This window comes from Bacillus rossius, chromosome 3 (assembly GCF_032445375.1).
Source record: "Bacillus rossius redtenbacheri isolate Brsri chromosome 3, Brsri_v3, whole genome shotgun sequence".
Taxonomy (NCBI): Eukaryota; Metazoa; Arthropoda; class Insecta; order Phasmatodea; family Bacillidae; genus Bacillus; species Bacillus rossius.
In genome coordinates, this window is record NC_086332.1 from 656,231 (window position 1) to 673,893 (window position 17,663).

The window sequence follows — 17,663 nt, forward strand, 5'->3', positions numbered from 1 at the left end:
TTGAAATTACTTTTCACGTATTTTTAACGTGTTTTCGCACCAATAAATGGAGTGATACACTTGAACAATGGTCACAAAATTTGCTAATTGAAGACGGTACAAAAGTTGGTAAAGTTTGATGTTTTTCAGACTGTATTTTTCGTAGATTACAGTTGAGACACTGGACTAAGTACATGCAGTGACTTGTGAATTTGAATTTAGAGAGTTTATTTGTAGGCCATTATGATAATTTCGTTATTAGCTTTCATTTAATGTGAATTTACCATATTTTACAATTAATAAAAATAATATACATTCACATAAGTATGTTTTATTAATATTTAACATTTTTCATTATTATCTCTAACAATACTCCAGAACCACAATTTTATAGAATCAGTATTAGAAATGAGATAGGCCTATTATCGGAATATCGGGTATCGGGTATCGGATCGGTAAATTTGGAAATATCGGAATCGGTATCGGTATCGGGTTTTTTGATATCGGGCCATCACTAATTACAAATGTATCAAAAATAAAACTATTAACCATTACTAGCCCGCTTAAAAATAAAATTAGCTGACAAATTAGAACAGTTATTTAATTTGAGATGTGAGAGGAAATATTAAGATTGTTAGTCTAGGTCTATGTTATAATTCATTATTAAAGTTATAAAATTACAAGTGTTCATTCCTAGATGTAATTAGACATCTAACCTGAGAGATCCTCCCATGAGTTGTGTAAAAGCTACAAATAACATGACGACTGTCCTGTCTCACACTGAATCCTTCGACTGGTTACTGCTCCGAGACCAGACAGCGGAGACACGAGGATGGAGCATCTGAAAACAGCACCTAAGATCTCGCACCACCGTGCACGTATCGTCAAAGCGCGTCGTGCCGCCTACGCAGGGCTCCTCCCGCTGCCCGGGCCAGCCGTGTCAGCCCTTCTCGCTCGTGCTCACACGACCCAGCTTGGGATGGCTCGCAGCTGTACAGTCGGATGTGTCCACACGTGAGGAACGTCCAAATAACAATTGCCCGTGGGACCTGCACCCTCGTATCTGGTGGGGAACCAGCCGACAACACCCTGGTGAGACCCACTCAGTATTCAAACAGTGGAGAGAGTGTAAATATGAACAATATATGGTACAGGATATTAACAATGACAACATTGTTTAGTGTGTGACATGCAGGATATGAGCTATACACTACATGAACCAGTAGTCCCAGCGTCTGCTTGGAGCAGAGAATGTAGCTGTCGGCTCACGACGGGGTTGCAGGCAGGGACACAGTCTCTGTGCTCGGGTGCCGTTATACCCAGACAGGGGTTGTGTCGTCGCTGCCTGCAGTCTCCGTCGCAAGCCGTCAGCTGCCTGCTCTTCTCCAAGCAGACAGTGGTGCACGTGTGTTGGCAGGACTGCTACGGGGTGCCGTACATCCCAGAGGGACAGTGGCTGTGTCGTCGCTGCCTGCAGTCTCCGTCGCAAGCCGTCAGCTGCCTGCTCTTCTCCAAGCAGACAGTGGTGCACGTGTGTTGGCAGGACTGCTACGGGGTGCCGTACATCCCAGAGGGACAGTGGCTGTGTCGTCGCTGCCTGCAGTCTCCGTCGTGAGCCGTCAGCTGCCTGCTCTTCTCCAAGCAGACAGTGGTGCACGTGTGTTGGCAGGACTGCTACGGGGTGCCGTACAACCCAGAGGGACAGTAGCTGTGTCGTCAGCTGCCTGCTCTTCTCCAAGCAGACAGTGGTGCATGTGTGTTGGCAGGACTGCTACGGGGTGCCGTACAACCCAGAGGGACAGTGGCTGTGTCGTCAGCTGCCTGCTCTTCTCCAAGCAGACAGTGGTGCGTGTGTGTTGGCAGGACTGCTACGGGGTGCCGTACAACCCAGAGGGACAGTGGCTGTGTCGTCAGCTGCCTGCTCTTCTCCAAGCAGACAGTGGTGCGTGTGTGTTGGCAGGACTGCTACGGGGTGCCGTACAACCCAGAGGGACAGTGGCTGTGTCGTCAGCTGCCTGCTCTTCTCCAAGCAGACAGTGGTGCGTGTGTGTTGGCAGGACTGCTACGGGGTGCCGTACAACCCAGAGGGACAGTAGCTGTGTCGTCAGCTGCCTGCTCTTCTTCAAGCAGACAGTGGTGCGTGTGTGTTGGCAGGACTGCTACGGGGTGCCGTACATCCCAGAGGGACAGTGGCTGTGTCGTCGCTGCCTGCAGTCTCCGTCGCGAGCCGTCAGCTGCCTGCTGTGTCCCAACAAGGGCGGGGCCTTCAAGCAGACGGACCGTGGCTGTTGGGTTCACGTGGTTTGTGCCATGTGGATTCCTGAAGTGAGGTTCGCTAATCCGGTGAGTGATTCAGGTAACATTCACACCTCGGGCAAACGATTACTTAGTCTGTTTGGTCATTTTTTTGATGCTGTGTTTTTTGCAATATCAATTTTCACTTTTTAAAGGTATATTTTTATGGTAACATTATTGTGTCATTAGTTCTAAATTTGTAATGATTTGTGACTCAATTGATATCTTAGTTTAGTTGGATTTGTGTTGGCAAGCTGTGGAAGAAGATGGGATTTAAGAAGAGTTAACAGTAGATTGAGGAGTATGAACAAGGGAAATAGCAGTGTGAGAACTGGACAAGCCAGCAGAGTGAAGGAGGGCAGTCCATTGTCCCCAATGCTATTCATTTTAATTTTGGAGAGAATTATAAAGAGTATGGAAACTCGTAATATGATTACAGGATACTATTAGATCATCAAAGTTACGACAGTTTAGTAATGCACCGTCAGTTTGTTTAAATTAAATTGTTTATTGCGAGTGCTTCCTTGATGGCACTTTCATAAGTACGAGTGATTTATTGGGATCTTCGAACACGGAAAAGCACAGTCTGTTAACAAAAAAACCCAAAATGTTCACGTAGTAAACACATGCTGCCAAGCGAGAGAACACATGTTGTTTGGCTAGCCAGATGGACTGTATCACTAGCTCAGACTGTTTGCTTAGTCAGACAACACAGCGACACAGTGCGCTGCAAACTGTATTGTCATCATAGCTACTGCGGGCCTCGTGGTCCGTATGCCAGAACTAAGCATCGAACCAAGGGCCCGCGAAGAGTTCCAGGCCGCGAAGTGCCGCCCACTGCCTCTTGTTGTGAAATATAGCATATGTGTGGATGTCTGTGGAAAAGATGATACTGGGTTACTTCTAAAGTGTTGTTAAAATTTGTTTTTTTTTTTGGCGGGATTGCGGTAGGGACTCGAACCCACGTGCTGCTGAGGGCAATGCGACGAATAAAGAAGTGGGAGGAAATAAATGAGTGAGATTTGGAAAAAACAGGTTTTAATCTCAGTGTGAGCTGTTTCAGTTGTACTGCCTGCCCTGTGCTCTAATTGCCTGAGTTTGTAGATTGATTAGGCAGAGAGTGTGCATCAGCCTTGGAAGATAGCGTACCTTTGTCGTTTTGAATTTGGTTTTCTAAGTCGTAGTTACTGGGCTTGCAAGATGTGATGATGATGATGTAGATAATTGGTTGCGGCATGTGGCAGTGAGAGACCCAGCCACTGCTTCAAAGAGCCAAAGATTTTTTTTTACCTCGGCCAGGGATAGAAAAACCCTACTTTTCCTAAAGCCACCTGCAATCGATGTAGATAATTACTTGTGAAGATGAATGAGATAATACACTACACAGGGCGACAGCCCAACTCAGTAGGGCCTCTGGGAGCCCCTACCCCGCCCCCCCTTAACCACAAGAGGCCGTCACTCGAGCCCTCTGCTCGCTCCAGGAGACTGCACAGCCAGTGCTCTGGCTCGCCTTCCACGGGTCGGGTCTCCCGATACCAGAGACAGCCGGCACCACTGTCCTGCCTCACCCTGCACTCGTTGCGGGCAATGCCAGAGTCGCGTGACCCCAGCTGCTCCTGTCTCGCCCGGAACTACCGGCTTTGAGACCCCGAGAGAACTCGCGGCAGTTACACTGCGGGTGTGTGCAGGCACCAATACGACCGCTGCATGTGGAATGCTGCACCTGCCTGCCCCAAACACAGTTGAAGGTGCCTTTAACGGCTGCGTCCTCTTATGTTTGCCTTTGTGGACCACCCGTGGCCGCAGCGCGGAGAACCCCAGGCAGGGCACTGAGTGGAGTGGCTGTGGAACGCGCTGTGGATCGGTGTTGTTGCGTCCATCCTTGCACGAGCGCGGTGTCTGTGGTGCGTGGCTCGACTCCCGCGCGAGGTCCCCACGGCCGGCAGCCCCCGTGGTCGCAGCTCCCCAGTTCGCGAACTAGAGCATTTCTGTGCGCCCTGTTAATGTTGTAGAATTTGATGTTCCTGGTGAGGATCAGCTGTGCGATGAGATGTAAGTTCGTGAGCCTGTGAAGAGTGTGAATATGCAGAAATGATCCAAGCCAGTGATGAGTCGAAAGGCTTGCTTTTGTGGGACCTGGAGTCGTTGGATGGTGAGGCTGGCTGCATAACCCCACACCTCGGCGGCATAGAGCATTGCAGGCAGGATAACTGCTTAATAAGTGCGTACTTTAATCCTGTCTGGCAGCACTCGGCCCTTCAGTAGTGGGTAGAGTGCTGCCACTCTCTTCTTGTACTCTACCGCTGCTGGCCGCATGGTGCTGCCAGGTAAGGCAGGAATCTAGATTTAGGCCCAGGTATTTAGCAGTGGGGGCTAGGAGAACGGGCATGTCAAATAGCTTCAGAGGTAGTGGCAGTTCCGGCCTGCGATTATTGAAGATGATGGCTTTAGGTTTCTCGGCGTTGGCCTTAATTCCCCATCTCTCGAGCCACCGCTCAAAGAGTCCTAGGTAGTCCTGCAGGTGTTGTTGGACCTGGTCGATGTCAGGGCTGTCGTCAGCAAAGAGCTGGACCCGCATGTTCGGCTGTGGGGTTGTGGGTGACGTACAAGCTGTGAAGGAAGGGGCTTAGCCGTGCCCCTTGCGGCACTCCACTGGAGATTGCCGTGGCCTGGACAGCTTGCCCTCCACCTAGACTCGGAGGTCCTGCCGGCCAGAAAGCTGGACACGAGAATGTAACGGGGCGGGAAATGAAATTTAATGAGCTTGTAAATGAGCCCTTCATGCCAAACTTTGCTAAATGCCTTTTCAACATCCAAGAACACGCCCTTCATGTGTTCCCAGGCATTGAAGGCACCTGTGGCCGTCTCAACGATCCGTGCCAGAGGGTGTGTCTTAGATTGGGCCTCCTGGAAGCCATATTGAAAGTCCAGAAGCACCCAGAGGACGGTGCCATGCACTGACAGCCGACTCATAATTACCTTTTCGGCCAGCTTGCGGAGTGAGCTCAGCAAGCTGATGGGGCGGCGATTTGCGGGGAAATTGGGTTCTTGCCCGGTTTAGGCAGTGTAATGTCGTGGGCCCCCTTGCAGGCATGCGGGTATACCCCAGTGTGCAGTACCGCGTTCTAAACCCGAACCAAGAACTCCACCGCACAGGGCAGCAGTTTCTTTAGCATCAGATTGGAAACTTGGTTCGCCCTCGGGGCTCTCTGCGCCGGAAGATTCCGCATTACACATCTAACTTAGGCGTCCGTAACATGCTCGGGGGTGACTGTTGTGCGGAGATATTGGCGCACATTGTGCTCCACCTCATCCGTGAAGTCTTCATCCTGGGGGTCCTCGTTCGGCTCAAACTGCCGCCCGAGTGATTCAGCAATAGCTTCTACCTTTGTTTCGGCCGTGTGTGTCATTCCGTGTAAAGCCTGTATTCCACGATGGAAGTTTCCTTGGAAGGTCTTCCATGGCAGCTGGCATGGAAGGTTCTGTGGAAGAAATATCGGAGCGCTGGCCGTTTCCATGGAAGTTTTTGTAATCGGTCGCGTTTGAATTTCCATGGAAGGTTTCATAAAATGTGAAAATTTTAGCCAATCAGAATGAAGTAGTGTGCCCCTAGTAGAGGTGTAAAAGTAACGAAAAAATGTGTACCCGTATGTATTCGTTACTATAACAATTAGTACTCGTTACTTTCGTATCGTTACTCGTTACTTCTGATACCGCATGACATGGCACATGCTATGTTATGTAACAGCATCGAATCAGTTGTATTTCGTACGCGTACAGTATGACGTCGCGTAAATAAAAATAAATCGAATATAAACAATTAAAAATATTTGATAATTAACAGCTTTTGTTAACCAAGAAACAATTAACTCTCATTAGAGCGGCTTTATTATAATATATCTTTTAAGATAAGAACATAAAACTTGAAAATACGCGATTATAAAAAACAAAAACATACATATTTATAATTTGTAAAAAATACTTTCTTACGTTGTTTCTGTTCGAATCTAAAACTTTTTCTACACACACAATACCTTTAATAAACAGTAAAAAAACTTGGACGACGAATTTCCAAATTATACTTTTATAAATAAACAAACATCGTTCTTTGTAAAGCTAGGCCTACACCAGGCACAGTCGTCCTTGATTCTACGTGTAATAGTTTCTTCCACTGAAACATCCATACCCGCTGCCCTGGAGGCTTGGCTAGCAGTTTCGTTGGAAGCTTTTAGAGGAGCATGTACGGAACCTTCCATCGTGGAATATGGGCTTAAGCCATGGATTGTAGTGACGGCACGCCGCGCCTTAGCACCACGCATTGTGCTCGCCAGTTTCCACAGTGGGGCGTCAGTTCGCTCCGCCTTCTGAATATGATCCTCCCACTGGCTGACAGCTGTGCCTTGAGCCTGTTGGCTGTGCGCACGCCAGTGTTCTGGTACCCCCGTCCTGCCTGCGGTAGTCCAGTCAGGTTACTGGGTGCGCTGGACCGTAATGTCATGTCATCATGTCGCGTGCGGATGTGTGAAGTGTTTGTAAAGCACTCCACAGCCGCCTCTATGTCATCTGTCATTTCGAGGGCGATGTCCGGGAACAGTATGTCCTCTAGAGTGTAAGTGTATTCTGTCCAGTTTGTCATTGAGTATTTTATTTCGGCCCTTTGGCTGCACGTCAGCTGGAAGCAGCATATTGCACAGCACAGGGTTGTGGTCCAAGTCTAGTTCATCTAGTGACGTCAGAGTAAAGTGGTTTCTAGTGTCATTCGTCAGAATCACATTCGGTAAGTGTGTCGGGAGTTCTGGGGCCCGAACTAAGTAGTTTTTATCAGCTGTGTAGGTCGCCAGTCGCCTGCCATTAAAAAGTGAGGGCAGTGACTTGCGACCACATCAAGGTCGTCGGGCACTAAGGGGCCTGTACACAGCGGCTACTAAGAAGTCCCCTGCCTGTGTAGGCCACACAACTGTGAGGCTTTCTAGTGTTTGTAAGTTTTTCCATGTGACTGGGTAATGTTGTAGTCCATGCTTTATGAGCACAGCTGTACCTCTGCCTGAGTCGTCTCTGTAAATTATATAGTCAGGAACACTCAGGAGCTGTGTGGATGATAGAACAGTTTCATTAATAAGTGCAATTGAAATTCCATAATTTATTAACGCTTGTTTGAACTCATGCATTTGTGGTCTCAGTCCATTTGAGTTCCAGTATGGTATGTTGAATGTCTCGTCAGTCCCGTCATGGAATCAAATATGGTCTGTGGCACAGTGCACAACAATAAGCTTAAAACCTGCTGTGTTGCCCTCTACCCAAATACTTCCTAAAGTCGGGGTAGCGTCAGGCGCAGACGACTCTCCTAACTCTGCAGCACCTGAGCCGCACACCACCACGTGGAGCTCGCTCAAGGCCGCTCTAGTGATCACTGACTGTGCCACAGCCCGAGTGGGGCCCCCGAGGAACAACCGCGAGAGAGGAAGAGCGCAAGCATGCTGCGAGATTTATACCTTTCCCTGCTGTCTCTATCGGTTCCCCCACCACGTACCTAGCTATTCCCCTCCTCTCTTGGTTCCCCCACCACATACATAGCTATTTCCCTTCATGCAATCAGAATTTTTGTAGGGCTCGAAAATTGTTACCTCCTCAGCAATCAAGTTTCACTTCAAAAAGGAATGTTGATTAATTTTTAAAAGTAAAATAGTGTAACAGGGCAAAATCATTGTGAAGGAAATCCTAGAAAAGCCAGGGAATTTCATTTGAGGTTTTGTGTGCCCACCCTGATACTTTAAATGTTTAGCAAAAGTATTTTTGAATTAAAAAATTGCAAAACTTGCCGTTTCCTGGTAGGATGTTGTGTGAAGATGTGTGGTTGGCGCAGGTGTTCCTGGAGCCAGTGGACAGCATAGAGTTGATCCCGGCAGCGCGCTGGAAGCTCACGTGCTACCTGTGCAGGAAGCGGGGGGTGGGCACATGCGTCCAGTGCCACAAGACCAACTGCTACGTGCCGTTCCACGTGACCTGCGCGCAGCACGCCGGCCTCTACATGCGCCTGAGCAAGTCCTGCACGGGTGCGCTCTCCCTGTTCTCCCTGTGTCGAGCATTGGAATATACTTCAGACATTCCATTCAAAGACAAATAACAACACTTCGAAATAATAAATATATATTATACAATGATTTAACTGATTGTACATTGTGATTTTGTAGAATATCAATGTTCATTGTTAAGGTTAAGTCATTCGTACACTATAAATACCCAGTTCATCTGCTTTAATTGGGCTGCATAGAAAAACATGAACTATGCTCAGCATTTTAAAAATGCAACAAATATATAAGGTTACTGAAACCACTATCTCACAAAACAGTAGTGAAAAAAATTGCACAGACGATTCAAAACACTATTAGCGATATTCTAAACTTGAAAACCAACTAATAATTGTATTAGTTTCATCACACAGTCATATATCAGTAATGGAAAAAAATAAAATAAACGTTAACGACCATGGTTTACAACATAAAAAAAGGACACGATTTGCGATGGCAATCAAAAATGTTAACACCATAGTTAGAACAGCGTGTAAATTGATAATCACAGTACAGTGGATCCACCACCATTCGACAGCAGTTTACTTGCTGTATGTATATGTGACAAAACGGATGTTGTGACTAAGATAAAACGAAGAAAATTAAATACCAGCAGAAGGGTCACCCCTGCACATGGGTTAAACCTTTAATTTTGGGCACAAAATTCTAACATATTCACTGTAAGGGTCGCCCTTGAATAATGATCGCAGCATATATCTGTCTTCACTAGAATTCCATGGATGCAAGACAAGTGTTGGTGTTTTGTGTCTCAGTTTCTCGGAGTGTAAGAAATACAGCACTGGTGTTGACCCTCGGGGTCTGCTTTGTTTAGTACGGGAGGGTGTAAGGTGGCTCACTTCCCCCCTGCCGGTTGCCGGCAAACTCGTGTGCGGCTGGAGGAATATAAAATATGCATGTATAAATACCAACGATGGCTGCAGTTTTGTCACGGAATGTTCAGTTGAAAGCAAAAACAATCATTAAGCACAGTTGCGTCATAAACACCTGTCAAGATATACACGCTGATTGTGTGGGTGCCAGTTCACGGGACATCGCACTGATGAGAGAGGAGAATCAACACTGCCACGCACCTTGCTCTTGCCACACCATCACAGCGCTGCAGACACATCACTTGCCGGCGCTGACCGGGCGGGCGGCAGATGGACAATACTACTGCTGGGATGTAGTGATTAAACTATTTATACTGACTCGTGGAGTTATTTTTATTAAAAACCAAGGTAGGTTATTTACCACACAGTACAATATTGTTTTTTAACCTTTTGCTGTCTGAGAGGAATAAAAATCGATTTATTTTGTTCTCTGAAATAAAAATGTGCAATATAAATGTGCAGTTTGATTCAAGTTTATTAACAATTGGTCGAACACTTAATCTTTACAATAAATTTTTGTTATTTCACATGTTCTCTTGTTCTTACGTATTTACAATCTTCCTGTCACGACCAGGACTCGCTCTCAAATCACAACTGCTAACAACAAGAAAAGAAAATTAACTAACAACTAGCATAACATTACATTAAAACTTTAACAACTTTGAAAACCTTTAAGAAACTTTAACCTATACTGCAATTCTTTAATTTGGGCTCTAATCAAACATTATCATGTGGCCGGCTTAAACAAACAGGCTTTCCTTTATTAAAAATTGTTACTCCAGTAATAATTTCTCATGAGATCTACTATAAGAAATACAACTTCCCACTGGCAACTTTATATTTGTAAACAAGCATGTCATTAGTGGTCTCTAATCGAATGGCTAATAACTACAAGGTAATAACATATGAACATTATTAAGAGTCATGAAGCAATAAGATTACTACACTTATTTATTCAAGCACCTAATTATTCTAATTAAATAATTATATAAATATGTGTACTTAGATACATAAAACAAACTACTACGATGTATAATTCCCCTCTGACACCAGTGACCTTTTAAGATGATCACTCGCCTCAAAGTCCGCGAGGAGACGTTCAATCCCGGGTCTGCGGCAAGTCTTTTCCTGCATCCACTTTCTGGTCCCAACAGTACTCTTCCAGACTTCTCTGGCGGGGATTGCTAACTGGGGCTCCACAATGAGCCCCCTGAGAAGACTCGACCACTCGGACAAAGGACTGGCCACATACCAGGCTGTACTTCAGGCGCATGACACTTCTCAGTTCTGATGAGCAAGTTACCTTCGTTCACTGCTGCGAGCGCTCACTTCCTCGTCAGCATCGCACCAAGTCCGAACTTAAACATGAGTAAAGTGTCTCTTCCCCAAAACTGTGGCTAACTCCAACTTCATTTCATGTACAGGTGTGGATTCCAGCAGCATGACAACATGAAGACGGGCAGTGTGACGAGGCTTCTCATCTGCTTCTGCGAGGTGTGAGCCCGTAGAGGGGTATTTATACCCGGGAGCGCCAACCCACTTCGGCACCCAGAACCAACCAGAAGGATCGCTGATGGTCTCACGCCGGAGGCAGCTCCCGATCACGTGATATGCTCTGTGCCTCCTCACCAGGTAGGCAGGCAACCGGCGAAGCTTCTGGGTATGACGAGAGGTTAACCGGACAGTATCGGAGAGGAGGGAAGTACGTTGTGGGCGGAAAATTTACACCCGCATCAAACCCAAAGTGAGAAACTCACGTAAGGGTAGCACTACATTTTTTAAACCAAAAAACCTCATAAAATGATTGACCCATACAAGGGTAAATGCGGTAATGGTTCTGTATTCCAGAGAAATTTTGCAGAAAATTTTTTTTCTATGGACGGACGAGCTAACAGTATAAATGATAAGAGCAGCAAAAGAAGGAAGAAATCATTGGCTGAATTGAGTGATGTGTAATTGGAGAGATAAAGGCATGCCAGAGGAATGGAGTTAATGGGATTTTAGTGCCAGTTTTTAAACAAAAGGAGACAGGAAAAGATGCGAGATGATAAGGGGATCACTTTGATGTGCTATAGTGAAAAAGTCTATGAGAAGATATTGGAAAATAAGATAATAAAGGGCATGGCAGAAAAATAGTGTGAGAAACTGAATGGGTGTAGAAAAGGGAGGTCTAACAGACCTGGTTTTTGCCATATGACAATGATGGAGAGACGATGAACTTGGGAAGGATCTAGTAATAATATTCCGGAATGTGATGAAGGCAGTGTGAAAAGACAGTGTGTTTGGCACTGGCTGGGACTAAAGAAGTATTAACAAGTAGAGTGAGAAGTATGTCTAAGTGAAACATAAGCAGTTTGAGAACTGTAAGATGGATGACAAAATTGGTTTGAACAAGCCAGCGGAATGAAGCCGGGTAGTACATTGTCCTCATTGCTATTTATAATATTGGTGGTGAGGCTTATGAAGAGAGTGGAAGAAATGATCAAGAAGGAAGGATGCAGGCAATACTATTTGCTGATGATTTGATGGTGTGAGGAGAAAAGAAAGGTGAGTAGCAAGGAAGTGAGGAAATGTGGTATGAGACTCGGCACTAAAAAGAGTGAAGTGATGGTCATGACATGAAACAAAAATGGAGTTAGGATATGTATTGAATTAGATGGTATTTAGTTGAAAGATGCAGAAACCTGTAAGTACCTAGGAAGAGTATCGGAGGGACGGGGCAAACACCAGGAGGAAACAAGGGGATGCATTCTACAGATGTGTGTGAGAGAGATAGAGAGAGAGAGGTATCGTGCCATTAACATGCAAACAAGTGTTGTACAATACCTACCATGAGCCCATAGTCACTTGCGGAGCAGACACTTGGACTGTAGACGAGAGATGCTGGGGAGATCAGAGTGGAAGCAGTGTGTGGCAGTTACGAGGCGGTCGAGCCAACTCCCATCCCGTCCGTGCGAGTGCTGGGCGAGAGACGGATCACCGCCTACCCAGAGTGAGCCCAAGCGAACCTGGATCAACTGTGGCGGGGCGACACCCGACCTGCAGGCGTGCATCTACACAGAAACTTCAGTCATGGGCTAGTGTGGGCTGCTGGAACACATGTACGCACTTAAATAGGCATCAGGAAAAAGTTAACTATCAATGTTGATTCAAGTCGCAAGTGTCCGAGGACTTGACTGTGTGTGTGCACAGGCTCGACCATGGACCCTGGCCCAGTGTGCGTGCAGAGGACGGTGTACTGCGGCACGCACTCCCCGGGAGCCACCCCCTCGGAGCTGAGCCAGCAGGCGGCCAGGAGACCCGCCAGCACCTGGCTGTCTACCTCCGTCTCCATCCCCACCATTCCTCTGGACAGGTAGCATCCTTGCCTCTAGTTCGGAACAATAGCCCAATTAAAGTTACAGTGTACACTTTTATTTGCACAACTGAAACTTTTTAGGTTTAACTGCAATTCCACTGGCTTCTTCATGATATGATTTGCATTTCTATCTCAAAAACCCATTTAATGTTTCTTGGCTTCAAAATCGTAACAATTTTGAGAATTTTGAAATGCCAGGTAAAATTAATTAATATTTTCTGAAAGGAATTCAAACCATTTCTTGAAGTAGCCAGTGGCATTGCAGTTAAACCTAAAAAGTTTCAGTTCTGCGATAAATTTAATTCTCCTTGATTGTACAACCCAAAAACGTTAAAAATGTAACTTTGGCAGCTAATTATGCAAAAAGTATGCACTGTATATATTTTTAATTTTGTGAAAGTTAAACATTTGAAAACGTCTACAGGTTTATCTGAAATTACTGTAAATATAAAATCTTTAACTGAAATGGGAGGCACACCCTTAAAGCTGCCCAAACTTGAAAGCTGCATGTGAGACCTCTCTGAGTAGCCTGCCTGAAAGTAACTGCGGTCCAGTGGCTGTAGCAAGTAATCTTATTTCTGTTAACAAACTGTATTTGAAATTCAAAAAAACATTTCAGCTCTCATGTTGTTAATACATATTATGTACGTAAACTTTTCTACTCGTTAACATAACATATGGTTTAGTTTCAACATATCGTAATTTATCTCGTAATCAATTGTCTACAGATGCAAAAGATTATATGTCTCTGAGTAAACAAACAGAAAAAGTTTGAAAGAAAATGGATTTTATCTTTATGTTCATTTAAATAATGAGTGTAGGATTGAAATTAGATACAATAAATACCAGCAGACAACCATTGTAGGAGTATAAAAGAGATGTCCACTCTCAGTCATCTGTGCAGGGAAGCTGCAGATGATTCTTGTGGTAAAAACAGAAAATGTGTGTTGGCAGGATCCAGGAGATAGCATCATTGGTGGATGTGGAAAAGAAGAGCCAGTTTGTCCTGCGTGTCATTGCATATTGGAGCCTTAAGAGACAGTTATACAATGGCGTACCTTTGTTGCGCCGTTTGCAGGTCTCAAGCAGCACACACGCTCCGAACAAACAGCCGGCCATCACAGCTGATGGGGTGAGTGTTCTAGTGCGAGCGGCCAGGGTTGCATGGTGAGAGTCCCTGTAGCCGGCCATCAGAGCTGTAGGGTTAGTGTTCAATTGCGAGCGGCCAGGGTAGCATGGTGAGATTACCTGTAGCCGGCCATCAGAGCTTTAGGGGTGAGTGTTCTAGTGCTAGCGGCCAGGGTAGCATGGTAGGAGTCCCTGTAGCCGGCCATCAGAGCTGATGGGGTGAGTGTACTAGTGCTAGCGTCAGGGTTGCATGGTGAGAGTCCCTGTAGCCGACCATCAGAGCTGATGGGGTGAGTGTTCTAGTGCGAGCGGCCAGGGTTGCATGGTGAGAGTCCCTGTAGCCTACCATCAGAGCTGATGGGGTGAGTGTTCTAGTGCAAGCGGCCAGGGTTGCATGGTGAGAGTCCCTGTAGCCGGCCATCAGAGCTGATGGGGTGAGTGTACTAGTGCTAGCGGCCAGGATTGCATGGTGAGAGTCCCTGTAGCCGGCCATCAGAGCTGATGGGGTGAGTCTACTAGTGCTAGCGTCAGGGTTGCATGGTGAGAGTCCCTGTAGCCGACCATCAGAGCTGATGGGGTGAGTGTTCTAGTGCGAGCGGCCAGGGTTGCATGGTAAGAGTCCCTGTAGCCTACCATCAGAGCTGATGGGGTGAGTGTTCTAGTGCAAGCGGCCAGGGTTGCATGGTGAGAGTCCCTGTAGCCGGCCATCAGAGCTGATGGGGTGAGTGTACTAGTCCGAGCGGCCAGGGGTGCATGGTGAGAGTCCCTGTAGCCGACCATCAGAGCTGATGGGGTGAGTGTACTAGTGCTAGCGGCCAGGGTTGCATGGTGAGAGTCCCTGTAGCCGGCCATCAGAGCTGATGGGGTGAGTGTTCTAGTGCAAGCGGACAGGGTTTCATGGTGATAGTCCGTGTAGCCTACCATCAGAGCTGATGGGGTGAGTGTTCTAGTGCAAGCGGCCAGGGTTTCATGGTGAGAGTCCCTGTAGCCGACCATCAGAGCTGATGGGGTGAGTGTTCTAGTGCTAGTTGCCAGGGTTGCATGGTGAGAGTCCCTGTAGCCGGCCATCAGAGCTGATGGGGTGAGTCTACTAGTGCTAGCGTCAGGGTTGCATGGTGAGAGTCCCTGTAGCCGGCCATCAGAGCTGATGGGGTGAGTGTTCTAGTGCGAGCGGCCAGGGTTGCATGGTGAGAGTCCCTGTAGCCTACCATCAGAGCTGATGGGGTGAGTGTTCTAGTGCAAGCGGCCAGGGTTGCATTGTGAGAGTTCCTGTAGCTGGCCATCAGAGCTGATGGGGTGAGTGTACTAGTGCTAGCGGCCAGGGTTGCATCGTGAGAGTCCCTGTAGCCGGCCATCAGAGCTGATGGGGTGAGTGTACTAGTGCTAGCGTCAGGGTTGCATGGTGAGTGTCCCTGTAGCCGACCATCAGAGCTGATGGGGTGAGTGTTCTAGTGCAAGCGGCCAGGGTTTCATGGTGAGAGTCCCTGTAGCCGACCATCAGAGCTAATAGGGTGAGTGTTCTAGTGCAAGCGCCCAGGGTTGCATGGTGAGAGTCCCTGTAGCCGGCCATCAGAGCTGATGGGGTGAGTGTACTAGTGCTAGCGGCCAGGGTTGCATGGTGAGAGTCCCTGTAGCCGACCATCAGAGCTGATGGGGTGAGTGTTTTAGTGCAAGCGGCCAGGGTTTCATGGTGAGAGTCCCTGTAGCCGACCATCAGAGCTGATGGGGTGAGTGTTCTAGTGCAAGCGGCCAGGGTAGCATGGTGAGAGTCCCTGTAGCCGACCATCAGAGCTGATGGGGTGAGTGTACTAGTGCTAGCGTCAGGGTTGCATGGTGAGAGTCCCTGTAGCCGGCCATCAGAGCTGATGGGGTGAGTGTTCTAGTGCTAGCTGCCAGGGTTGCATGGTGAGAGTCCCTGTAGCCGACCATCAGAGCTGATGGGGTGAGTGTACTAGTGCTAGCGTCAGGGTTGCATTGTGAGAGTCCCTGTAGCCGACCATCAGAGCTGATGGGGTGAGTGTACTAGTGCTAGCTGCCAGGGTAGAGTGGTGAGAGTCCCTGTAGCCGGCAATCAGAGCTGATGGGGTGAGTGTACTAGTGCTAGCGTCAGGGTTGCATGGTGAGAGTCCCTGTAGCCGGCCATCAGAGCTGATGGGGTGAGTGTTCTAGTGCAAGCGGCCAGGGTAGCATGGTGAGAGTCCCTGTAGCCGACCATCAGAGCTGATGGGGTGAGTGTACTAGTGCTAGCGTCAGGGTTGCATTGTGAGAGTCCCTGTAGCCGACCATCAGAGCTGATGGGGTGAGTGTACTAGTGCTAGCTGCCAGGGTAGAGTGGTGAGAGTCCCTGTAGCCGGCAATCAGAGCTGATGGGGTGAGTGTACTAGTGCTAGCGTCAGGGTTGCATGGTGAGAGTCCCTGTAGCCGGCCATCAGAGCTGATGGGGTGGGTGTTCTAGTGCTAGCGTCAGGGTTGCATGGTGAGAGTCCCTGTAGCCGACCATCAGAGCTGATGGGGTGGGTGTACTAGTGCTAGCTGCCAGGGTAGAGTGGTGAGAGTCCCTGTAGCCGGCCATCAGAGCTGATGGGGTGAGTGTACTAGTGCTAGCGTCAGGGTTGCATGGTGAGAGTCCCTGTAGCCGGCCATCAGAGCTGATGGGGTGAGTGTTCTAGTGCTAGCGTCAGGGTTGCATGGTGAGAGTCCCTGTAGCCGACCATCAGAGCTGATGGGGTGAGTGTACTAGTGCTAGCGTCAGGGTTGCATGGTGAGAGTCCCTGTAGCCGGCCATCAGAGCTGATGGGGTGAGTGTTCTAGTGCTAGCGTCAGGGTTGCATGGTGAGAGTCCCTGTAGCCGACCATCAGAGCTGATGGGGTGAGTGTACTAGTGCTAGCGTCAGGGTTGCATGGTGAGAGTCCCTGTAGCCGACCATCAGCGCTGATGGGGTGAGTGTACTAGTGCTAGCGGCCCGGGTTAGAGTGGTGAGAGTCCCTGTAGCCGGCTATCAGAGCTGATGGGGTGAGTGTACTAGTGCTAGCGTCAGGGTTGCATGGTGAGAGTCCCTGTAGCCGACCATCAGAGCTGATGGGGTGAGTGTACTAGTGCTAGCGGCCAGGGTAGAGTGGTGAGAGTCCCTGTAACCGACCATCAGAGCTGATGGTGTGAGTGTACTAGTGCTAGCGTCAGGGTAGCATGGTGAGAGTCCCTGTAGCCGACCATCAGAGCTGATGGGGTGAGTGTACTAGTGCTAGCTGCCAGGGTACAGGTGTGAGAGTCCCTGTAGCCGGCCATCAGAGCTGATGGGGTGAGTGTACTAGTGTTAGCGTCAGGGTTGCATGGTGAGAGTCCCTGTAGCTGACCATCAGAGCTGATGGGGTGAGTGTACTAGTGCTAGCGGCCAGGGTAGAGTGGTGAGAGTCCCTGTAGCCGGCCATCAGAGCTGATGGGGTGAGTGTACTAGTGCTAGCGTCAGGGTTGCATGGTGAGAGTCCCTGTAGCCGACCATCAGCGCTGATGGGGTGAGTGTACTAGTGCTAGCGGCCAGGGTAGAGTGGTGAGAGTCCCTGTAGCCGGCCATCAGAGCTGATGGGGTGAGTGTTCTAGTGCTAGCGTCAGGGTTGCATGGTGAGAGTCCCTGTAGCCGACCATCAGAGCTGATGGGGTGAGTGTACTAGTGCTAGCGTCAGGGTTGCATGGTGAGAGTCCCTGTAGCCGACCATCAGCGCTGATGGGGTGAGTGTACTAGTGCTAGCGGCCAGGGTAGAGTGGTGAGAGTCCCTGTAGCCGGCTATCAGAGCTGATGGGGTGAGTGTACTAGTGCTAGCGTCAGGGTTGCATGGTGAGAGTCCCTGTAGCCGACCATCAGAGCTGATGGGGTGAGTGTACTAGTGCTAGCGGCCAGGGTAGAGTGGTGAGAGTCCCTGTAGCCGACCATCAGAGCTGATGGTGTG

General features: G+C 48.3%; 1 protein-coding gene across 4 annotated transcripts in view; it reads left to right on the top strand.

The window, feature by feature from the left end:
• The window catches only part of LOC134530049 (peregrin-like), a 75,768-nt gene that overhangs the window by 19,389 nt on the left and 38,716 nt on the right, over window positions 1–17,663 (top strand). For all 4 annotated transcript variants that reach the window (XM_063364593.1, XM_063364592.1, XM_063364591.1 and 1 more), the window contains exons 7-10: window positions 2,134–2,322; window positions 8,138–8,327; window positions 12,425–12,587; window positions 13,545–13,722. In XM_063364593.1, the coding sequence (XP_063220663.1) occupies window positions 2,134–2,322; window positions 8,138–8,327; window positions 12,425–12,587; window positions 13,545–13,722 (720 nt within the window). The remainder of the gene's footprint in view (window positions 1–2,133; window positions 2,323–8,137; window positions 8,328–12,424; window positions 12,588–13,544; window positions 13,723–17,663) is intronic.